This window comes from Marmota marmota, unplaced genomic scaffold, assembly GCF_001458135.2.
Source record: "Marmota marmota marmota unplaced genomic scaffold, marMar, whole genome shotgun sequence".
NCBI classification, from domain to species: domain Eukaryota; kingdom Metazoa; phylum Chordata; class Mammalia; order Rodentia; family Sciuridae; genus Marmota; species Marmota marmota.
In genome coordinates, this window is record NW_025999960.1 from 18,262,005 (window position 1) to 18,287,498 (window position 25,494).

General features: G+C 45.8%; 1 protein-coding gene and 1 pseudogene across 2 annotated transcripts; both read right to left on the reverse strand.

Moving 5' to 3' along the window:
• On the reverse strand, positions 1-12,148 carry Krt77 (keratin 77). Of its 2 annotated transcripts, XM_048802775.1 has the most exons (10): positions 11,448-12,148; positions 7,240-7,454; positions 5,981-6,041; positions 5,382-5,477; positions 4,268-4,432; positions 2,804-2,929; positions 2,470-2,690; positions 1,995-2,029; positions 1,427-1,480; positions 1-1,390 (listed from the first exon to the last, which is right to left on the reverse strand). In XM_048802775.1, the coding sequence occupies exons 1-10, from the start codon at positions 12,039-12,041 to the stop codon at positions 1,107-1,109; spliced, it is 1,851 nt and encodes a 616-aa protein (XP_048658732.1). In that variant the 5' UTR covers positions 12,042-12,148; the 3' UTR covers positions 1-1,106. The 2 variants fall into 2 exon arrangements, with proteins under 2 accessions (XP_048658732.1, XP_015348895.1); XM_015493409.2 differs by having other exon boundaries at positions 1-1,480.
• A 10,208-nt stretch (positions 12,149-22,356) lies between these two features.
• LOC107148747 overlaps positions 22,357-25,494 on the reverse strand; it is a 42,214-nt pseudogene continuing 39,076 nt past the window's right edge.

The following is a 25,494-nucleotide window of genomic DNA, read 5'->3' on the forward strand; positions in this document are numbered from 1 at the left end:
TCTCAAGCCACATGTTGGCTGACATTTTCCCCTGCCAGACCCCTCCAGCACGTCTCAAGCACCTTTTATAAGACTCTAAAGTAGAAGTCAAAGTCTCACAAAGTGCTCAAAGAGAACAGAAGTGAAAAGGGACTTGTGAGGTCTGGAAAAGGGCATTAACCGCCTGGGACAAAAACAGGCAGTTTTTGACAAAAACAGACTGGCTCAGGACTGGAACCCTCCCAAGTCAGATCCTCACAGTCCTCAGGCTTCAAGCCCTGGGCACCCTGGGTGGATCAGAACAGGGCTGCAGATGCCCAGCCCACTAGGCAACTCTCTGCAGACCCATAATGGAGCAGAGTGCAGGAAGGGGCAATCTTCCAAAGATGGAGCTGTCTGGAGGGCAGGACAGAAACAGAACTCTATCATCTGTCCGTCATACCTCCATTCACTGCTAAGAACAATCCTCCCTTTAGACAAAAACAGGGGGTTTGACATACTCCCACAGGGGGCTGTAAACCAGAGGGATAATGCTTCTCAACATAGAGATTCAGAATCAGGACAGGCATGACCTACAGGCATCTCAGATAGTCAGTACATCAACCATCAAGGTCAAAGTATGAGGTTACAAAGAATCAGGAACTGACCCCTGGTAGTTTCCTCTTACCAAGCCAGCTACTTGCCCATAGGGATCATTTTGTGAGCAACCTGAGGGATGGACTGTGGATCATGCAGCTGCCAAGGTACAAGAAAGGAAGCCTGGGGTTGAGATGTTTGGTAAACCTGACGTACTCTCAATCATCCACCTTGCAGAAGCTCTGCGACTTTCCTGTCCATCAACTATGTGCCTTAGTGTCCCTAGGGTAAGGAGCAGGGTCAGACGAGGGGATCCCGAGTGAGAGTGTAACTGCCTTTGACCACAAGCCAGTGCCCTCCAAAGAGAGAGCTGCTATTTGTGCTTATCCACCCTGCTTCCTCGCCTAGAGTCGAATTTATTAGCAAAACTGCTGAGACCCATCAGGAAAAGCTAAGTGAGAGGGAGTCAGGAAGGGCATAGCGGGGAGGCGACAGGAGAAGAGCCAGGGGGCGCATCCTGTGTGTGAGCCCTGAGAGGTGCTGCTCTGCCCCTACTCCACGATTCGCTTGCGGGAGGTGTTGGTGGAGGTTTGGATGATCTGCACGCGCGAGGAGCCGCCACCGTATTTGCTGCTGCTTTTACTGCTTCCTCCATAGCTCCCGCCGCCGCCACTCCCATAGCCGCCTCCACTGCCGCCTCTGGCGCGCCCTCCTCCGTAACTTCCCCCGCCCCCGCGGGAGCTGCTGCTGCTGCCGCCGCCGCCACCGCCACTGTAGCCGCCGCCTCCACCACTGTAGCCGCCGCCACTGTAGCCGCCGCCGCCGCCGCTGTAGCCTCCACCTCCACCACTGTAGCCTCCGCTGCTGTAGCCTCCGCCTCCGCCACTGTAGCCACCGCCCATGGATACCTGGCTACTCTGCACCGCTGTTGAGGAGAGGACCGCGTAAATGGTTCAGAAGGACCTGGCAGGGGGACTTAACTGCACTACCCCTTCAACCTAAGGGCTCCTACATCCTTGATCTTTGGTGGCATCAACTTGCAAATAGATAACCGCCGACTTGCAAATATACACTTTGGACATCAAAAGTATTTCCATTTAAAAATCGCTCTTCATACTGCAAGGATGTCAGCGCTCCTTTAAGTAACACATTCTCCTTGTTTATTGAATATATGCCCTAAAGAGTTCTAGTCACTGCTGAGATTAGGTATCACAAAAGTTTAAGATACACAGACCTAAAAATAAATAAATAAATAAATCATAACCATTGCAACAAATTCTTCTAGGCTTTGTGGTGACATTAGTATACTTTGGTATTCTTTCTTCTAGATTAGAAGCAAAAGCGCCCAATGCCAATCCCTGCTGGTCACCTAGCAACCCTACCAAGCCCATCCTCTGCCCAGTGCCAACCAGCCTCTATCCCTGGACTCTGGTACTTACAGATGCTCACATGGCTCTGCAGCTCTCCTGACATCCTGTAAAACCAAAATACAGTCATTAACCACACTCATGAAGCATCAGGACATCAGTGAAGGCAACCTGAAGATAATAGAAGCAGAGATGTCCCCAAACCTCGGGAAACTGTGTGCATGGGCAGAGGCCAGGGAGACAGTGGGGCCAGAGGACATTTTCAGCATTTTCACGAAATTTTTTAGCATTGGGGTTGTCCACCTGGTGGCATTGGTGTGAGCTGGGATATGGAGACACTGTACTTGGAGGTGGGTGATGGTCACAATGACTTTTCCTATACCCTGCCAATTCACACATCTTCTGTTTCTAACTCTAATATTTCTGCTTACACTGGACCACCAATCTTCCCAAGAAATCTGGGAAGATTATCTTCTCTCCATCCTGGAAGCACACAGTCCATGACTACATCCTCATTTTGGCTGAGAAACATGACTGCTACACCCACCTGCTCTCCTCTCCCTCCAGCAGCTTGCGGTAGGTGGCAATCTCAACATCCAGGGACAGCTTGGCTCCCAGCAGTGCCTGGTAGTCACGCAGCAGCCGGGCCAGCTCCTCCCTGGACTGCTGCAGGGCCTCATCCATGTCCTGCAGCTTCTGCTTGGCATCTTGGAGAGCTCGCTCTCCTCTCTCCTCTGCATCCGAAATGGATGAGTGCATCTGTTCAATCTATGCCAGAGACAGTTGGAGAAACACATAGTGTTGAGTTTGGGGAAGCTGATCTAGCAGAACATTATGGAAGGCAAGAGGACTGGCCAACCCACCCTGAGCACTTGTCCTACCTGTTTCTTGACATTGCCAATCTCTGCCTGCAGCCTCTGGATGGTGTGGTTGAGCTCAACAATCTCCATCTTGCTATTCTTCAGGTCATCTCCATGTCTCCCTGCTGTGATCTGGAGCTCCTGGTACTAAGGTCAAAGGTGACATCATGGTCAGCACCTGCTACTCACCTCAAACTCCTCCAAGAAGGGATGGGTCTAGGCTGCTCTCCCCTGGGAAGTTCCAGAATAAGCCCATCTGGAGCTGTGGTTCTACACATGTACACATACATATCCACACTGAATCTCTCACCTGAGCCCCAAATATGCACATACATACACACACCTCTGTACTAAAGGCCCTTCATTCCCACTCTGGGTAGGTTTGTATTCCAGCCAAAGTTGCTTCCTGATGCCCTTTTTCACATGCCTAAGCCTTCACACTGGTTCTTACCCTCACTTTTTATACTCCACCATATTCCTTCATATTCTTTTCCAGAGTGATTTCCCTAGCAGGCAGGGCTGCCCATCCTCAGAAGCCCTCAGCATCTTCCACATTCATTCACATTTTCCTGTCTCTGTTTCTGTGTCTCCATTGCCCCCAATAGAACTCAACCCACAGGACATGGTGGGGGGAGAGTTAACTCAAGCGAATCTGTATTCTGATGTTTCACTGCTGACTCTGCCTCTCCTGTTTGATGCCAAAAAAATCTATTCCATCCCAGAATACCTGTCTGCAGGTCAGTGGGACAGACATCAGCTGGGATTGGAGTTGGCCACGGACAATAACTCATAGCAAATCATCAAATGCCAGTTGTTCAGAATTTAGTTGACTGGGCTGTCAACCTTTCTCTCTTCAACACAGAATCTTTATCATCCACAAAGGCCAAGGTTGATTTATAGTAAAGAAGTAACCAAAGATGTAACCAAAGACTAAATTGTGAATGTATTTATTTAATAAGTGAAGGAATCATCTCAAAATGAAATACCATGCTGTTAAAAATGTAGACTATGTAGTGGAACAGAAAGGCATTCATAATTGATAAGTAAAACTGAAAGGAATCAAACTCTGTTTTAACAGGTACCATTATGAAAAAGATTAAAATAATTCTAATGATTAAGAGCAAAGGTTTATAGATAGTGCTCTTGAATTAGGTTCTGATGTCACTTGCTATATGTAGGAATCTCATACTGTTATCTGTAAAATGGGGATAATGAAATCCTTACCTCATGGGGTTATTGCAAGGATTAAATAAAATAGTATATATAAAGCATTTGTGTGGTGCCTGGCCCCTATGAGTTCTCCCTATACGTTAGCTACAAAGAACTCACAGAAAACATCTGAACACATCATATTGGTGGTGAGATATGGGTGATCCTTACCATAATTTCTAAAGTTTCTATAACAACTTTAAAATAAGAAGAAGAACTACCAGCTCTGGGCAGCATCTGCCTATTTCAGGGGTGTAAGCTGGGGGCAGAGCTCACCTTGGTCTGGTACAGTGCCTCGGCTTCATCCTTGCTCCTCTGTGCAATCAGCTCATACTGAGCCCGCACTGCATCAATGATGCTGTCCAGGTCCAGGGAGCGGTTATTGTCCATGGACAGGATGACATTGGTGTCACTGATGTGGGTCTGCATCTGGGACAGCTCCTGTGAGACATGGAGTACCATTGACCCCTTCCACTCTCCTAGAGTCTCAGTTTCTCTTAAGGTTCCCTGGGGAGGCCAGAAGCCTGGACCAGGAAGGAGCCTCAGAGGAAAGTTCTTTCAATTGTTGTATGCAAAAAGAGGGAATGGGGAGAGTCTTAATTGCTTCAAATAAAGTAATGGGACCCAGGCTTACCCTCCAGGGGGGAGGCAGGCTTCTGAACTTAGAGCCCTCATGGCCCCACCTTCCCATCAGGCCTCACCTGTGCCCTCCATCCCAACCTTACTCTTGCTTGGCCGCCATCTTGAACTGTTCCCTCTGACAAGCATATTAGCTCATGTGCTTTCAAAGGAAATAGAAAGGACTGCAGTTATGGAGCCATTTGACTAGCTGGGTTACTGAGAAAGTGGCTCAGTTTTCTGTTCTGTAGAATAGAGACACCCAGAAGATAAGTAGAGCTCCTATCAGCACCTGGCCCAGAGCATGTGTCCCCAAGTTAGACATGGGTGATAGGAGGACCAGGGGTGCGCAAGTGTACTATCCCACACCCCTGCAGTTTGTCCTCGCTCCCTTTAAAATCCATAGTCATCTCCCACAGAGTTCTCTAACAGCCCTATTGATGTCCCAGAATGCATGACAATTTCTGGCTGGTTTTGCTCCTACATGTCTTGGTGTCAACCTCATTTCCCAGACAGATTGGAAGACATGAAGCAGAGACAACTTTTTTTCCTCCAACCTTAGGATCTCACTGTCTCCATCTCCACTGCCCCCACCCAGGAACACGGAGGACTGGAGGGTGAGGAAACAGCTGACTCCAGGCCCACAGAGTTGAGTGATTGGGAAGATAAACCGCTGGTGGATACTACTGGATTTCAGGCCTCCCCTCTTTCAGCACATTCCCCTTATGAGATGTGAGATAAGAACAGGGTTTCCTATAAGGACTGAACTTACTGTGTCAAATAAATATTTCAGGAAATTGATCTCCCCAAGCAGAGTGTCTGCTTTGGACTGCAGATCCACTTTGCCCATGAAAGCAGCATCCACATCCTAAACAACAAGCAAAGATGGTTTGCTTATCCACCACATTATCCACCACCAGGTATTTTCTACCACACCTGTCTTTCCACCCAGGAAAGTGACAAATCCTCTCTGGGTTTTTCCTTGTCTAAAAATGTCATCACCTTACTCAAATAAGAGGCCTGCAAACCATGGCTTTCTCAGTCAGAAGGAGATAGACATCAACCTCCACACCTTGGTCAATCACACACAGCACCCTTGAACCTCCCCAAGTCCCAAGGCCACATATGACTAACATTCAAAAGCTGTCAATTAATTTAATTTCATTTTCAGAAGCCTGGAGAGGCAAGAACCAGAGGGTTCCCAAAGAGTCACATTAGTGTCAATTTCAATTTTCCCTTCAGTATAAGGGCTATGCATTTGGGCAATGCACACCAAGCTGGCCCTAGAGGTCATCTTGCAAGTCACAGGGATTTTTCATCCCACCCAGTCTTCTGCATCCACAGCCTCCCAGGGACTTCCCTTCCCCTCACCTTCTTCAGAACCACAAAGTCATTCTCAGTGCTGGTCCTTTTGTTGATTTCTTCCTCATACCTGTGGGGAGGCAAAGAGCACAGAGTGGCTGCAGCAGCTGACCTTGGCTCCCTGATGTTTCCCCCACCAGCAGCAGAAAGTTCAGACTTCCCCAGACCTCTATCTACTGTCCTGGACTTGAGAGTTCTGATTACAACACAGTTGTCTCCTGCCAGGGCCTGCTGCTCTCACTGACAAATGGCTGGAGCCACCTCCTGGTTCTCTAAGCCAACAGAAGGGACAAGGACCCAACAAGGAAAACCCAGAGCCACACAGAATTCCCCCCAAAATACCCATTTTTATTCTGATGTTTTACCTTTGCAAAGTGTCAAACTCAATCATTTTTTTCCAGTTAAGAATCACTTTTACTAAATTTGTAAGAGAAAAAAAATATCTATAATTCTGCCCCCAGCACCCCCAGGGTTTTATTTTTTCCCTTGTTGATTCATATACATTTGACTCCACACTGGCATTACACAGGAAGAATGTCAAAGTGATGTTAAGAGAAACACCCCACATGGGGAAGAAGAGAGAGGGAAAGGCCACTTAGTCACCTACACAGTTGCTCAGAGCAGCTGATCTGAAATTTAACAGCTCCTGCCCCCTCCCCACCATTGCTATTAATATATTGAGTAGCCTAGCATGTGCAAGTATAATACTAAGAATTGATTAAGCCCAATTTCATTTGAACTAATGATTCTCAAAGTGTGGTCCCCAAACCACCAGCATCAACATCAATAAAAAATATGTTAGAAATGCCTAAGAGCTGACCCTACCCCAGACCTACAGAATCAGAAGCTCTTGGGGAGGACTCAGTGATCTGATTGCAGCAAGCTGATGCACACTGAAGTCTGAGAACCACAGACCAACCCATCACAATAATTCAGCAAGGTACTTACTATCCTCACTTACTAATATGAGAACTGAAGACAGATTGATTTGTAAGCAACTAATAAGTGTCAGAGCTTATTTAGCTCCAACAACCATAAAACTATGCTCCCCCAACCCACTCAATACAATTGGCAAGTACCATCTTACCAGGGCTGCCATATGCAAAATGGCACCCCCTGCAGTTGTGCAATGCAGAGCCTGAATGACTGCACCTGATGGGCCCAGTCCCACCTCTTACATGTAGACACTGAAGCAAAATATCTTGCCCCTATGAATCAGTTCCCTGCTACGATCCTCCCAGACCCCTTTGCCCCGCCTTAAGCCTCACTTGTTCTTGTAGTCCTCCACGACATCCTGAATGCCCCTGATCTCCGTGTTCTTGCGCATCTGCTCCGAATTGAGAAAATCCACCTGCCTCCTCAGCTCACTAATATAGCTCTCCAAGACAGGCTCCAGGTTGTTACTCCGCGTCGAGGTGTTCACCTGCTGCAGTAGCTCCCATTTTGTTTGTAGCACCTGGTTCTGCTGCTCAAGGAATCGCACCTAAAAAACAAAGACCCCAGTCCACCTCAGGCCATGGGTCAGAGCAGCTCTCCCACAGGAAGGGGAATCAGCAGCCCCATGCACATGCAGACCTCAGAGAATCAGATGGCTCCTCCAGAGGTCAGAGAGCTTTCCCCCATCTGCGACAAGGACACACAGAAGACAATGTAGTTTTTGATGGTGACCAATGCTTATAAGGTCAATTTGTCTAAAACTAACACTGAGCCAAGTGCTGTGGTGCCCGCCTATAAATCCCAGTGGCTAGGGATGCTAAGGCAGGAGGATCACAAATTCAAAGACAGTCTGAACAATTTAGCAAGGTCCTAAGCAACTCAGCAAGACCCTGTCTCTAAATAAAAAAATGAAAAAGGACCAGGGATGTGGCTCAGTGGTTAATTGCCCCTAGGTTCAATCTCTGGTACCAAAAAAGAAAAAAGAATAAAATCAACACTGAGATTCACTCTGGTTTGAAGGTGCATTGCCTCCAACTGAGTACCATGTTCATTTAGCTATAACCATTGACATCATTCAATTTATCCATGCCAACATAAGGAAATAATGTTTTGAAACATCTGAAACTCTAACAAATCCAAGGCTCTTTCTCTTGTGGCTGACATGGGTCATGCAATTGAGGACAGGAAGAAGTGAGGAGAAGAAAAAACTGGGCTTGGAATATTAAAATATTCTAATTCCTGAAGCCAGGTGTAGTGATGTACATCTGTAATCCCAATCACTCAGGAGTCTGAGGCAGGAAGACCTAAAGTTCAAGGCCAACCTCAGCAACTTATTAGCAAGACCTTCAGCAACTTAGGGATACCCTGTCTCTGAATAGAAAATAAAAAGGGTTAGGGATGTTGCTCAATGGTAGAGCATCTCTAGGTTCATGCCCACTCTTCAAAATAATTTATTAATTAATTTAATTAATTTCTGAGAAAGCTTATCTGAGTGCCCCTAGAGCTACCACCACCCCTGCTGCCTGTCAGCAAGGTTTTCAGTAAATTTACCATATTTAAATGTTTATAGACCCCAGAGAGAAATTTAATAATAAATATTCTCATTTTCTAAATTGTATAATATATTCAAGTTCCCTGAAATAAGAACTTTGGGTTGGCAGGTGTTGGAAATACCCAAGTTGCTTTTCCCAGGAAATAGAGTAGACATCACCTGGTATCTTCATTCCTTCCTCAAAACTGGACACAAAGATGGTATACAGGGGCTAGAGAGGTGGCAGCTCAGACCTAGCACATGAACTGCCCTTCACACCTTACTGACCTACACTCACCTTCCCTCTTCTAGTTGCCAACAGAGGGAGCCTCCCCTCCCATGCATAGATGGAGATGGTGGTGCTGCCTCTGCTTTGCTCAGGCACATGGGTATGTGTACACGCACACACACACACAAACACTCTGTAATCCAGTTCCCTTCTCCAAGAGCTTTGCAAAGGGCAACCCCCTCTGTTTTGTATGGTCAGAGCAGAACCCTGCCAACAGTCCCCTACAATGTGGCCTTAAGGGGAGTATCTAGAATCTCCCAGCCCCTGAGACACTGTCCATCTAAGTTAGTCCTTGCCTACTCCTTTTGGATTCTGACTCTACATTGGAAAATGTAAATAGAGCATTATTTCCCACGGCTCATTTTTGCTAGCTTTATCAAAGTCAGAGATTGGGCAACAGGTTTATCAGCTTCGCTCATTAATGCCTGATGAGACATTCCTGCCACTATCTATTTTTACTCCATGTTATGCTCCCAGTCAATTCTACACTCATTCACAGCCCTGTGTTGGGTAGCATGGCATTGTGGAGACCCAAAGAAAGAATCTTGTTGCAGGAACAAAGCTAGATCATATAGGTCCTTATGGGATTGGGCTTTTATTCCAAAAGAGATAAGAAACGTCCTTTAAATGGATGAGTGTTGTGCTCTGCTCTGGTCTTGAGAGCAGGCTGCACAGAGCTAAGGGGAAATGCAGGAAGACCACTTAGAGAGCTTCTGCCTCCATCCAGACCGGAGTCCGCCTGGCTGAGGAACCTCTCTTCATGGTCATCACAGGCCACGCCCTTGGGAAAGGACTGGAAGCCAAAGCCTCTGATACCTTGGCTTTTGCCCAAAGCCCATGCCATAAAACTGGACAGACACTCTGTCAATGACAGGAACCGTAACCCAATGAGAGTCTCAGGAGATCAGTTGTCAGAAGCCTGTGGTCATTTCACTGACCACAATGCTCTTCCTCCCTCTCCTCCATTAGTATAACCTTGACCTCCTACTGTTATCTCCTTCGGCTTCACATCCTTGCTCCAACCAAACGCTCCCAGCCCTTTCTGTTCCTGAGGTTCGATTACATTCACCCAAATTTCCCATTCAGGGTGATCAGAGGAGTCAGAAGCACCTGGCTCTGTGGAACTCCTGTTTGTCTGTAAGCCTCAACACTCTACCCCACCTCCTCCTGTGCTCACATGTTCTGTACCGTCCCCTGTGTTTGCCCAGATATCAGGCAGTGGCCACTGTGCCGCTACCTCTAGACAAAAGGAAATGCTAGAGGAAGCTCTTTGCCATAGATATTCCACCAGCCTCTGCCTGGTGACATGGGCCTGAACCAGACCTAGTCTGAGATTTAATCAGGGAACTAGAAAGAGGGTCTTCCATGGCTCCATCTGGCCCTTTCTTGGTCCTGGTAAGCTACCAGGAGGAACTCAGGGTTGCTACATGGTATTTAACTGACTTCAGCTCCCAGGGATAACCAGCGGCCAGCACATCAGCCTAGGCCTTACCATGGCTTGCCAGCCTGCTATTTCTGCCTGTCTTGGCAGTTTCCCCTTCTCTTCTCCCCTCTCCTTTCTATTATGCATTTTTATCCAGGATTTTTAACTATTTGAAGTTCCCTGAAGGTATTGTATCTTTATGCCTCCTGGGCCTTCTGCTTAAAAATTCCCTTTGCCCTGAAAGCCCGCAGGGCTCTTCCCCCACCTTCAAGATTCAGGTCAGACCTGGGGCTCCAAAGAAGCCCTCCAAGAATCCAGCAGGCAAAGCTCATGGGAAGCAGCAGGAGGATTTGGAGGGAGCTCATGGCACTCTTTTTGAGATACCATGGCCAGAGAGTACTACCCCTGTTACATACTCCCCATACACTGTTGTAACTCTCCCCTTTAGATGTGGGTCTCCTTGAGAGCAGAACTTGTGTCCTGTTCACCCCTATAGCACCTGTTACAGTGTCTGACATATAGTAGATGCTTAGTATTTGTGGGTTCAATGGGTGGGTAGATGGGTATAGTATTGGATGGGTAGGAGGATGAATGGATGGATAAATAAGTAGGAAGTATATAAATAAGTGCAGTGATGGGAAGATGGATGATAGATATGTATGGATGATGGATGGATGGATGGATGGCTATGGGAGGATGAGTTTGGGGGTGTATAGATGGGTGGGTACAAGGACTGATGGATAAATATGTATGGGTGAGTGGATAGACGAATGGATGAATATGTGTGAGTGGAAGGATGGAAGGAAGGCAGCTAAGAGGGAAGGCTATGTGTAGATATTAATGGGAAGATGGATGGATGGATGAGTGTGGTGTATAAATCAATGTAGTAGATGGGTGGTGGAAAGATGAATAGATGGGTGGATGTGTATGAAGGGTGGGTGGATGGATGGATGAATGAGAGCATATGTGTTGGTGGGTGGGTAGATGAACTGAAGGAGGGCAGGAGGGAAGGATGTGTGCATGGATGGATAAGAAGTGAATAATAAGAATGAGATCACTGCACTGAATATCTATCAGGTATTTCACATCCTTTATCTGTTTTCCTGCCAAAAGGGAAAGTAGATATAAATCCCTCCAAGAAAACAGGTTGAAGCCTAAATGAGGTAAATTCTTTCCTATCCTAGGACAAACACACAGAAGTGATCACTGATTATTATCATCCAACTGAAAAGTGCACACTTGGTGAGAGGTCACTTGGTCAGTGACCAAAGGTTCTGCCTATCTCTAAGGTACTCACCTTATCAATGAAGGAGGCAAATCTGTTGTTGAGAATCTTGATTTGCTCCCGCTCCTGGGTCTTGATCCTCTGAATTTCAGGGTCCACCTCTAGGTGAAGTGGCTCTAGAAGGCTCTGGTTAATGGTCACCTCTTGGATGCTCCCTGGTGGATAAGAAGGACCAAAGCCCCCAAGCCCAAAATTGCTAGCCCCAAACCCAGCACCCCCAAAACTACCTCCTCCATAGCCACCACCTCCAAATCTGCCACCCCCAAAGCCACCACCTCCATAGCCACCACTTCCAAAGCCACCACCCCCAAAGCTTCTGCCCCCTCCAAATCCTCCTCCTGATCCCCGACCCTGGCAGAAGCCACTGGCACTCCTCCCCACCATGCTAAAGGAGATGCTTTTACTGCCACCCAGATTGTAGAGGCTCCTCGAGCCGAAGCCCCTTCCATGGCTCCCATAGCCTCCACCGCCACCCCTGCCCCAGGCCTGACTCACAGACCCCACAGTCCGACTCCCACCACCACCAAAGCCCGAGGAGGACCTGGCACTATGGGCCCGCCTGCTCCTTGAGCTAAATGCAGACTGAGAACTAAATTGGCGACTCATGGTTGCTAGAGCAACCAGAGGCACAGACAGGAGCGAGAATGCAGCTGGAAGGAGGCAGAGATCAAGAGGGAAGGAGCTGCCACTCCTTTGGAAGAGATCTGGCTCAGTCCCTATATATACACATCTGCTGGGCTGGGCACCTTCAGAATCTTGGGAGGGGAGTATTAATGTGTAGTTTGCCTGCCAGAACATCTGTTTCAAACCTCACACCTATATGAAATTACATTGCAGACAAACTTCCCCAACTTGATCGTTTATCATTCATCTCTTACCACTGGGAGATGGGACAGCAATAATCTCTGAGGATCTAGTTGCTGGAAACTCCTGCACAATTTCCCCCAAATCATTAGTTGGTCTCTTCCTAAGAAACTCCACTTGTTTGTTTGGGGGTGTGCCTGGGAGATCTGGGGCAAAGCTAGGGGGTGTCTAGTGACCTTGGGACCACAGTTGGGATTACGTGGATACTCCTGAAGTCATAGCACTGTCTTGGTGGGCAACAGGTTTTTCTTTTATATCTTTGTTTTACAACAACAAAGTTTTTGGTTAAGCATTTACCAATACCTAATATTGTCTTCTAGACCAGGAAACAAAATGTCTCTTTTTCTGTTTTATCATTCCTATCCTGTTATAGACAAATTTTTTGTTATAGACAATATTTTTATAAAATAGCATAAAATTAATTACTCTTTGGTGATTTAAAAGCCAGAGATGCACAAAACATAAGCCCTATTTTTTAATTTTTCTTCATTTTTAGATTCAGCAATTAAAAATTGTCCTATTGACAAAAATTACAGTTGAAAGTCCTTAAATGGTTACTCTAAAATTCTGTACTTATCAATAACTAGTAATAAAGAGTCCATGGCCAGCAATGGCCTGTGCTCCTCCTCGTGGAACAGATAACATGCCTGGGATAACCTTATTTCATGAGCATCATTGGCAGCCAACAAAAATGTGTGTTGCCTTCTGGGCCAAAATATCTAGTGGTTCTCATATGAAATGTAATAATACATTTTTTCAACTTGAAGGGAGAAAAACCCCTAAAGGCCCAATCTCCACAAAATAGCTAAGTGATGGTTTGCCCACCTGGATACAATTATTTAAAGTCATAATCCTGAAGACTTCATAACAGAACTGGAAAACATTTATGGACACAATGTTAAATGAAAGGAGCAGAACATACAATAGGGTCTGGGCTATGATCTCAAAAAAAGGAAGAGTCCAAAGAAGGCACACTTATAATGCAACATAGAATGGCAGCTATCAAGAATACAAACAACAATAAATGTTGGCGAGGATGTGGGGGAAAAGGTACATTCATACATTGCTGGTGAGAATACAAATTGATGCAACCACTATGGAAAGCAGTATGGAGATTCCTCAGAAAACTTGGAATGGAACCACCATATGACCCAGCTATCTCACTCCTAGGTTTATGCCCAAAGGACTTAAATCAACATATTATAGTGTTGTAGCCACATCAATGTATATACCAGCTTAACTCACAATAGCTAAACTATGGAACCAACCATAGTGCCCATCAACAGATGAATAGAAAAAAAAATGTGAGATATATATATACACACACACACACATATATGTATATATATATGCATATATATGATAAAATCATGTATATATATATGCATATATATGATAAAATCATATATATATATATATATACTNGATATATATATATATATATATATATATATATATATATATATATATATATATATATGATGGAATCTTTCTCAGCCTTAAAGAAGAATGAAATTTTGGCATTTGCCCATAGATAGATGGAGCTAGAGAATATCGTGCTGAGCAAAATAAGCCAATCCCAAAAACCAAGGGACGAATGTTTTCTCTTATATGCGGATGCTAATTTACAATGTGGAGGGTGGGGGCGGCGCCAGGGAAGAATAAGGTTACTCTAGATTAGGTAGAGGGGAGTAAAGGGAGGGGACGGGTATGGGGTAGGAAGGATAGTAGGATATTTATTTAGAAAGAATAGAGAAGAGGTTAATTATGGGCATTCTTTACAGGTGGGCTTGGAAGTGAGTGGTGGAGGAAGGCCTTGCTGCACGTGGAGAGGGGGCACAGGCTCTGGAGTCTGCAGGGAAGGCTCACAAAGGTGTCGGGGAAGGAGCCCATTTGGGGCCTCTTCAGATCAGATATTGTTACCCTATGTACATATATAACTATACAACTGGTGGGATTCTACATCATGCACAAACAAAAGAATGAGCAATTATACTCCATTATATATCATTATCAAAATGCATTCTACAGTCATGTATAACCAATTAAAACAAATGAATTTTGTTTTAAAAAGTAACATAGAAAGTGAATTGATCTACTACAGATTGTAGGAGGTTTTCTCCCAGGATTTTAAATGTCCTTTTCCTTTGTATTCAAGCACTAAATACATATTTTTTTTTTGCAAAAGTTGGGGCTAAAATCACTTGGAATGGAACCACCATATAACCCCCAAAAGTTGGAGTAGAAATCCCAACAGAGGCGAGAAAGGGCAGATGGTAGGAAGAACAAGAGTTGGCTAGAACAGCAGCAAGGAGAAGCTGCCTAGGGCAGGAAGATTTCCAGGCCTTCTTGTCATTCTCCTCTTGCTGTCTGTGTTTGTTAACCATTTAATGGGTCATCTCCAGGAGACACTATAGGCTAAAAGAGATAGTGAGCCCCAAATCAGCTCCCAGACCTGCTTCTTCCTGGCTGTGTAATATCAAGCAAGCCACCAACTCTAGAGCTTCAGATACTCACAGAATCACAGTGTCTGTTTCTCAGGGATTTGTTGCTGGAAGACATGTAGGAAAAGGCAGAGAGAACTAGAATACACTCAGCAAACATCAACACGGCTTCTCACAGATCCTGGTAGCATGACAATTATCTGACTTCACCAAGATTTTCAGTGTTTAAACCAGGACAATCTTGGGCAAATCACAATGGCTGGCTTCCCTAGTTCTAGACATCTTTGGTCTACACAGCCCTATTCCTAACCCTAACACCTGTGCAACTCATGGTGAAAAGTGAAGCCAGGCACAATGGTAAAGAGAGCCAGAGAAGGAAAGCTCAGGGGAGGTAGGGGATGGAATACTGTGGGAAAGCTGCCTGAGGGTGAGGAGTCTGAGTCAGGTGGATGGGGAGAAGAGGCCCCAAGTGGGGCCTCTTCAAGAGCCTTCCCTGCAGACTCTAGAGCCTGTGCCCCCTCTCCATGTGCAGCAAGGCCTTCCTCCACCACTCACTTCCAAGCCCACCTGTAAAGAATGCCCATAATTAACCTCTTCTCTATCCTTTCTAAATAAATAGGAAACTCCTGATGTTAGGTCCAAAGCACATGAACCAGAAGCCCCTTACCTCCCCCAAAAGTGCCTATCCGATTGCTGGGCAAAGTCAACCAATAGCAGAGACCCGCCCACCTAGGTTAAAGTGAAGGCCAATGAGTGGACATCTGGGAAAATCAAGAGCTTGGGCAGCATATGTAGCAACCCTTACTGAGCTGTTTGAACCCTGCTCATTTGATGTTTACAGCCCTTGACCATAATTGGGGAACATGGAGGCTAGCGTGGTTAGTGTTGTTTCGTGGCAATGGTTACAGCATTGAGAACTATAAGTGCTGTGGGTTTTTAGAGAGAAAAGTACCTGGAGAAGACTTCACAGAAACAAGGTCCTGGCCCAAGCCAGCCTCGAAGGATGTGCTGCATGCATCAGGCCACGTGTGCTGGGGCAGGGGTTTGGGACTAGGGAGAGACCAACCAAGGCCTAGAAGAAGAAATGGACACCATGAGGAGGGGATGGAGGGGCTATAGCCCTCCTGCCTTGAAGGAGAAGGTGGGGAAAATTGGAGCTAAGTTTGTGACTCATGGAAGGTACCAGCAAAGCCTTGGAGAGGAATTTTTTTCAAGACTCACCCAAGTGTGTATTTGTCTTCATGCTGACTAGAGGAGGCCATGTTAAACTGGATAAAGTAAAAGAGGAAGCCCCAGACAGCAGAGTGTAGAAAGCTCCTTTTGATCTCTAGCTGTGACCAGATGTCAATATCCAATACCAACACCTCAGTCTACCTCCTGTTGGCTGGATGGCCCCTAATGGGCCACTGTCCCTCCCTGGAAGGGTGGGGATGGGGAGGTAGGATACCCTGATAATACAACTGACCAAGGATTTGGTAGATGGCAGCTATCCCCTATTCCCTCTAACAAGGAAAAAAAAAATGATTTAAAATTAAGCAGGAAGTTTTGCTTGTCCTGAAGGAGATGTTTAACCTCAGATCATCATAAGAGGGTGAGGAAATTTGCTGGGCCAAAGCACTGTCCCTGAGGTAAACCCCTCAACTGGTGCTACAACACGGAGCAGTGGTTTCAAACTTGCTGCACAGTGCGATCAGCAGGAGAGCCCAATACCACTCCTGCCTGCTCGCCCCCACCTCCCAGGCACTGGGAATTACTGGTCTGGACTTTGGAATTTTTCAAAGGTCCCAAGTGGGCAGACAAATTTGGAGACCACTAGCCTGGAGGAAACAAGACAAACAAAATGACCTTTTGAGATTCCATTGGGTCCAAGGTCAAAATCATCATCATCATCATCATCATCATCATCATCATCATCATCATCATACTAGCCAAACATTTATTGAGTGCTTTTAGTGGGCTGAGAGTGGTTTCAATAAATCTAAATATCAACACCATAAGGAAGGTATTTCAATTGTCCTCATTCTACAGACAGGAAAAGGAGACCAGAGATAAAGCAACTTGTCCAAGAACACACAGAAGAAAGTGGTGGTACGACTTGAACCCAGGTATTCCTCCTCCAGAACCCACCAGACTGCCTAGAGGAGGGGGTCCTTGGAGAGAAATGTGCCGCTTCCTCTCCTCCCCTTCTCCACTCACCGCCACCAGCTAGCACTCTCCTTAAAATGAAAGTGAAAAGTCAGTTGAGGGCTTCAACTGGCCCCACCTGCCTCCCAGACACTGAAACCCAGGACTGCCAAGAGGGTGAGGCCCAAGCCATTTATCAGCCACCCAATCGCAGGCTTAGCAGCAGCTGGAGGCAGAGTTTGAAAGGAACTGTTGGTGTGGCCAGGAGAGGCAGCCCCCACAGCCCCATTCCCCACCTCACGCTGCATCTCCCAGGGTCTGGATGGAGGTGAGTATCACAGGGGTGTGATAGAGGCGTGGGGGTGGAGAAAGGGAGGAAGAAAGAATCTCACTCCTTGGCCCCACCTTGGAGAGAGGGGTAAAGGGGAAAGTAATGGGGCCTTTATTCACCTAGAAATTAGAGCTTTTTGACCTGTGGTCAGCAGAAGAAAGACAGTGATATGACGCAGATGGGGAGAACAGCTTCCTGGACCGAACAGAAGTTCTTAGCCATGGCTTCCCACACTCAGACCACTCTTCTCCCTGCATGGAGATGAACTCACCAGCCCTGTGTCTTTATTTTACAAGGAGGAAATAGGTACAAAGAATGGGGCTTAGTCAAAATTACAGGAAAGGTTGATGGTGCAGCTAGGACTGAAGTTGGGTATCCTCTCTCCCAACCCCAAAAGAATAGGAAGGCTCTGAGAAAGCCCCAGGCAGCCTCTGCCCCTACAGAAAGGGGCAGATGGAGCTCCACCTCCAGTCCCCAACAGGCCCTACAAACAGGAACATCCCTGGAGATCCTCTTGATTTCTTAGTTAGAGTGGGTGTAGGGGGCACCAACCTAAGCCTCAAGTTTCTCCTCAGGACCTGCAAAGAAGCCAGGACCTCACCTTTAATATTCCTTTGACTAACACCCCAGGATCAGCCTGGAAGCTGAGGATCAGGCCCTCTCCTTCCTTCCCAGCAAACGTAATAGGTGCTCTTGGGCCTGGACATTGTCTAGAAGCCCTCACAAGCAATCAGAGCAGCTCCCCAAATTCCCATGGTGAAGGTCCAGAGAAAATATTGTTCCAGACATTTTAAGGCCCTTGCATCCAACATGTGAAAGTCATGACTCGTTATACACCCTTTTATAAAGCTGGCAAACATCTCATGTCCCAAGGCAAAGGGAGCAACTGAGCAGGTGGGGACACAAAGGAAAATAGGGCTGCGGGTAAGACTCAGGTTGAATTCCAAGAAAAATACTGAGGTCTCAACAGAGGAATGGGGTTGTCTGGGCAGAGTACACTTCCATCTGATGGATCAAGAGGACAGACTCAAGGTTACAGGGCTAGTTGATGGTAAAGTAGGGACCAGAATTCTCAGTTCATGCCTCACCTTGCCAATGGAGGGAGAGAATGAAGTGCTATACAGACATGAAGAATTAACAATTTATCATTATTTCCTCCATTTAAAGAACAGAAAGGTTCCCAAAAATGGTGATCAATGGAAATGACCCAGGATTGTGCTTTACAATGTACCAAGAGTTAAATAGATGGCATCACTTAATCTGCACAACCACATTTTACTGATAATTTTTGGGTGGAGATGGGGATGGCCCAGCAGCCCACTCACTGGGTTCAGATCACACCTGGGCCACCTGATTCCAAAGCCTGAGAACTTGTCACTGAACTCTATCACTTTCTGCTTTATGGGGCAATTTAGGAAGGTTTTAGAATTTGACTGCTGGAGTGTGAATCCTGGCTCTACCCCTTACTAACTATATGAAACTCCAAAAGTTCATTCATCTCTCTATGCTTGTTTTCTGATTTGTGAAGTTCAGGTCCTGGTACTGCCTACCTCACAGGGCCATGAAGACCAGATGAGTTAAGTTAACTCAGCAGAAGTTCTTAGCACAAGACCAGGCAAATAACAAGAGAGCATCTATTTCAGCAATTGCTCTCTTGCCACACAAAGCAAATTTCTATCAATGGAACCATTTTCCATCTGGTTTCTCTTAACAAGTTACAGCATCATTATGAGGAGGAATACACAGCCCTGTGACACAGGATGCCAAAATGCTTTTCTCGAATCATCTATGTAAGTAAACAGGGCAGTGTTCTGATAAGTTTGTAATAAGTCAAAAGACTGTCATTAACTGCAAATGCCCCTGTCTCCAAGCTGCAGTCAGGGTATATAGCTGGGAGTGGCCTTGCTTTTCTTCTTCTTGCTTATTATTTAGGAAACTTGTTTGTGCCCTTAGACCAACATCTCCATTTCTCCCACAACCAGCTTTGTTTCTATGAGTTCAACTTTTTTTTAGATCCACCTCCTACACTATTTGTCTTTCTCTGTTGGGTTTATTTCAGCAAGCATAAAAGCCTCCAGGCCCATCCATATTGTCACAACTTGTAGGATTTTCTTCTTTTGTGTAACTCATGAATATTCTATTGTATATTATATATACCACATTTCCTTTATTCACTCATTTGTCAATGTATACTTTAGGTTGATTCCATATCTAGACCACTATGGATAATTCTGCAGTGAACTCAAGATACTTATTTCATTTCCTTGGATTCATAACCAGAAATGAGATAGCTAGATCATATGATAGTTCTATTTTTAAGTTTTTGGGGAACTTCTATATTGTTTTCCATAATAACTGTGCTGTACCCATTTATTTACATTCAAACCAACAGTGTCCGAGGATCTCAACATTGCTAACCATCAGAGAAATGTAAATGAACCTCACCCCTGTTGGGATGGCTACTATCAAAAAGATAAGAGATGAGTATTGGTGAAGGGTGTGGAGAACAGGGAACGCTGTTCGGTGAGTTTGTTTTTGAGAGGTAAGGCCATAGCTTCTCTGAGTGCAGGTCACAGGGGGACAGCTCCACATACACCCCTCCCTCTCTGTATAAGATGACTACAGGTAAGCCTTTCACTGTAGAGCTAGAACATTCTCTGTTGAAGCCACAGCTATGTGTTGTGGTTTTCTAGTCTGGGAAGTCTATACCTCTCTGGCAGCTATGTTTACTCAACGAAGAGTTTCTGTGATCACCATAAGGAGTGTCCTCTCTTTCTGTTTATCTGACATCCTTTGTCAGTCCTTTATACTAGTGAGAACAAGACTTTGTAAGGAAGGTACTCATATATGTACTCCTTTGCCATTTTGTCCATGATGTCTCTCTCTCTCTCTCTCTCTCTCTCTCTCTCTCTCTCTCTCTCTCTCTCACTCTTTCTCTCTCTGGTACCAGGGATTGAACCCAGGAGTGTTTAACCACTCAGCCAAATCCCCAGTCCTCTTTTTTATCTTTTATTTTGAGACAGGGTCTCGCTAAGTTGCTTAGGTTGGCCTTAAACTTGTGCCTCCTGCCTCAGCCTCCCAAGTAGTTGGGATTACAGGCATGCACCACCTCAACCGACCTTGTCCTTGCTCATGGTTTCTGCTGCTTATTTGCCCCACATCTGCCAGCGGCCTCCCTAGTCCTTCACTGAATCTTCATTCTATCCAAGTCATCACTTGCTGCATAAAAATGTTTCAGTCAATGATGATGTTGGTCCCATAGGTTATAATGGGGCTGAAAAGCTCCTATCTCCCTAGTGATGTCGAAGCCATCCTAATGTTGTAGTGCAATATATTACTCATATATTTTTGGTCATACTGTTGTAAACAAACCTACTGTGCTGCCAGTCATATAAAAGTATAGCACTGCAATTATGTAGTGTGTAGTACTTGACAATGATAACAAACAACTACTGGTGTATGTATCTACTCTACTTTTATCATTATTTTAGAGTGACTTCCTTCTAATTATAAAAAGAAGTTTACTATAAAACAGCATGCCACATTACAGAGGCACAGTCCCCCACATCCCCTGTTCACTGTGTCTCACTGCATCGCTCTCTCTCGTGCTTGATTTAATCTCATGTTGTTTAGTTCATCGTGGCCCTGGAAGCCATCAGATAGATAATATGCTGTATGTATAATGAATAGCCTGTGTGTGTGGTAGGCTACACCATGTAGGTTTGTGCAAGTACACTCTGTGATGTTCACACTATAACAAAACCACGTAAAGATGTATTTCTCAGAATCACATGGCTCTTCTGGATGTGCCTGGATTCTGTCCACAGACAGGGCAGGGTGGGGGGCTGTTACCAGGTCACTTGAAGTTCTTCATGTGTTATCCTACCTTAGTGTTTGAAGGTTCCACCCCACCTCATATCAAACATGCTAACAAATACCCCCTGCATACCTCCTTTTTCACTATAAAACATCTGAGTTTTTATAAATGTTTGGAAAATATTTGATGACAAGCTATTTTATTAAAAATAGCTATTTATTATTATTATTTGACTACAAGGTGTTATCATTATATTAAAATTTAGCTGTAATTTCTCGACAATTTTAGACATGTTTACAATTACTTGAAAAGCAAAGAAATCTAACACACATTCTTGCAAAAGTGGTGTGATTTTCATGAATCTTTAATGCCATCAATTAGAGAAATGGATGTATGTCATTCAAAGTGCCCAGTGGGTAGAGGCTCTGCCCACCCCCAACCTTGGAACTCTCAGTACTTCCTCCCCAGGGTTCCCCTCCAGGCTCAGGCCTGGGTTCTGTGGGTGAAAAGGACTGTGGGTAACCCACTAGCCTCAGAGATAGACACAATGACAATGGAATCCAGAATGAAAACTCTCCATGTCTGAAACATGGGCATTTTATTAAAGATACATGAAGAACAGAGAATTCCTTTCTTGGGGGCAAAAAGGGACAAGTACTGGTCATAGGAGATCCAAGCACCATCAGGAAGTGGGGACCAGGGAACCCTTATCTAGAAAGGTAGGGAGAGAGCTGATTGTGGCTCTCCTAAGACAATAGAATATGTGGCTGGGTAGGGACACCTCTCAATTCAGTCTCCACACAATCGACTTCTTTCTCCAACCTCTCTAACTGTGTTTGCACTCAGTATTTCTAGCACACATCAGCCTACACTCTCCAGGGAGGCCAGAGCTGAATCCATGTGACAACCTTCATTCAGCCTCACCCAGAACTGTGCCATTAAATCTCAATGTGCATGACCCGCCAGCCATGGTTTCTATTGCTCCCAACTATGACCAGAAAAGTCAGCTTCAGAAACCCAGCAGGGGACTTCTAGGTCACCTAAATTATCCCCTCATGCCACAAGTGGGAAAACCAAACCACAGACTTATGCAAAGTGGCCCAATGGGAGGTGTCCAGCCCTCTCTCCCTTGTAGCAAGCGACCTGTCTTCTAGCACAGTAGCTACTGTCTGCTGAGCAGTCACTTTGCTCTAGGCCTCTGCTTTCTCACATTAATTCTTATAACTTCCTGATAAGGCCATTATTTTAACCATCCAAAATGGAAAACTGAGATACAGATTGCCTGAGAGGCATGATACTCATCCCACCATGAGTGAGAGTGCTGGGACTTGCACAAAGACTTCAGAGACTGGAAGTAGGAAGGTTATACTTCTGTGGGCAGAAATGTAGGAGAAGAGTCAGAAGCAGATGGGCCAGCTAGGCCTGTTCAGATTTGGGGGACGGAGGAAGGTGTGTAGAATCCACTGGGCCTGCAGAGTTCGATCTCTCTGCCTTGTCTGTTCCAGGCACAGCTTCAACACCTCAGTGCCATCAAATCAGAAGTACATATCTTGGCAGGGCCTGATTGGTGGAAAGCAGCAAGAAGGATCTAGGTTAAGGATTTCTCAATCTTGGCACCACTGATGTTTTGACCTCCTAGATGGACTGGACCATCCGGGTAGGTTGATGGGGAAAGCAAGATTTTCCAAAGCCATGTGATAATGTCACCTACCTTGGTCTGATACAGGGCCTCAGCCTCAGCCTTGCTCCTCTGGGTGATTCTCTTCTCCTGGGCCTTGACCTCAGTGATGATGCTGTCCTGGTCAGAAAATGGTTGTTGTCCATGGAGAGGACCACAGATGTGTTGTTGGTTTCTGGCTGCAGCTGGGACAGCTTCTGCTGAGCCAGGCTGACATGGCCACTCCCAAGCAGACCCACATCAGGAGGACAGGGAGCCACCAGCTCAGCAGAGGGTTGGTTGCTCAGGACTCGTGGAGGGATAGGCGTTGGAGACTTTCCCAGAAGGCAATGGCCATGTCTATCACAGAAAATGAAAGTTCAGGGCAGAAGTTCAAATTGCCCAGGGAGAAAACAGAACTACTGTTAAGATGGGCAGGTGGACACTCAAACTCCTGCTGGTGGGTTTCTTCTCATTTAGAAGTCTATGGACAGAGAAAATTAAATTTCTTAGACTTGCAGAGTTGGAGGGACACTGGAAATTATCCAATCCAAGGAGAGCAAAGAGGTGAAAGGGCTTCTCTGGCTCTGAAAAGTTCATGAATGAGTTCAGGGTATCTCAGAAACCCATCCCCCAATTATTTATATACTATTTTATCAAATTCTCAAAACAGTTTCTTCCCCAAATAAGCGATAAACCAGCATTTTAAAGACTTGAATACTGAAACTCAGTGAAGGTGGGTTAAGCTCCCACAAGCCCCAAACCAGTTGGAACAGAGTTAAACTAAAACCAGGTGTCCTGGACCCTAGGCCAGGTCACTGTCATCTGCCCTGCCCTGCCCAGCCCAGGAAACTGAGTAGCATGCACTTCTCCTGGAAATCCTCTACTAGCTACTCCAGGGCCCTCACCCTGTCCTGCCTGTTCTCCTCCTGAGCAGCCTATCAGGGTGGCCTTGAGGTTGCTGATGTAGTTCTCCAAGAAAAGAGTCAAGGTGGTGGTTGTTGGTGTTGGAACGGAGTCCTGCTCCTGCGGGAGGCACCACTTGGTCTCTGGGGCCTCCTTCTGCTGCTCCTGGAAGGGCACCTGCAGCCCAAGAAGAAGAGAGCATCCAGAGAGCTATCTGGTGCCAACCACAGTCATGACAGTTCATGATGTCCCCAGAAATAAAGTCCCATCAGCCTCCCTGCCCCTCCAGCAGGTCTGCATTTTAATGCGACAATAGTTTGATGCTAATCCAATGTGAAGAGATGTTGGTGTAATACAGGTGGGTAGAGACCTAGTTTGCAAATAAGGAAACTGAAGCCAAGATAATCAAGGTCACACAAGGTAGTAACAAAACAACATGAAAACAGAGGTTTCCTGACACATAGGCTCACTATATCATCCATTCATCTATCATCAAATAACAGGGGATTCCAGCATCCTACAGCAGAGCAGACCCCAGGAAGATGTTTCCAGTCCTGGGAACACTGCATTAAGGGAGGAAATAGAGAAGACCATAGAGAAATGGCTCTCAGGTTGACCTTTCCTGAGAACAGGGTCTCAGATGCCCCTCTGCCAAACCCTGGTCTCTGAGCCCTGCTTTTAGACTTCACCACTAACTAAAGATATCTCAAATTTCATTTGCTACAAAACGTTCATGCACCCAAGTTTGAGGGCAAACATATAACCAGGTCAAATAAATATTAATCAACTGAGCCTGAGGGATCTTAGAGGAAGATTCCAAGTCAAGTTGGGGGAGGAGCCAGAGGCTGAGAATGAGCAGAGGCTGAGGAATAAAGAGCAAGAAGAGGGGCTGGAGTTGTGGCTCAGAGGTAGAGTGTTTGCCTACCATGCATGAGGCACTGGGTTCAATCAGCACCACATTAAAAATAATAATAATAAAGATATTGCATCTACCTATAACTAAAAAGTGTTTAAAAAAAAAAAAGATCAAGAAGAGCTTGATCAACTCTTCTTGATCTTTTTTTTTAAATACTCTCCAACTCTGCAAGTCTAAGAAAGGAGGATGCATGTGGGCGGGGAGAAGGAGAGCCAATCCAGGTGGGGCAGAGGACCAGACCATTGGCCACAGAGGCTACCAGCCTTTCCTCTTCCAAGCTCAGGTAAGGAAAATGAATCCAGGATTTCCAAGTCCCTCCCTCAGCTCGTGGGAGAGACTTCACCTAGGAAGCCCAGGTTCCTCACCAGTAGTACTTAGAATACTAATGGTTTATTCTCATGGCCATGGACAGGGGCCTGTATGAGAAAAGTTGTTTGTCACATATGGTGCGAATGTCAGTCACCTTGTTACATGCCCCCACTTCCTTCTGCAGCAAAGACCAGCCTCAATGACTCCACTCCTGATCACAAACCCCAGGTGCTCTTCAGGAAGTCTTTTAGGGGCAGTCACCCATGATAAATGTCCCTTCCCTTCCTTCTCTTCTGATTGAAACTATCAGTCCCCCACAGGCTCCCCAGTGTCCTTCCCTTACTATATCATCACCTCCCCTTGATCCACCCCTCATTCCTGGAGGCTCAGCACCTCTCCCCTTCCGGTGAGCTAACTGGGGGAGGGCCAGTTCCTCCCTCGGAATGAACTCAGTGTCCTCAGACTACTAGACAAGGAAGAGAAAGAGAAGCAAAACACACAAAGCGTAAATTCACACTGACACAGACAGACAGACAGACAGACACACCCTCTCATCATACTTCCCTGTCCGATCTTTTCCTTAGGAAACCTTAAGTCACCTCTGGACACTGTCCTCCTGGCCACCTTCAAAACCCTCATCCTACCCCATTCATTAGGGCTCAGATTCTTGCCCAAAGCTTCTCATAATCTA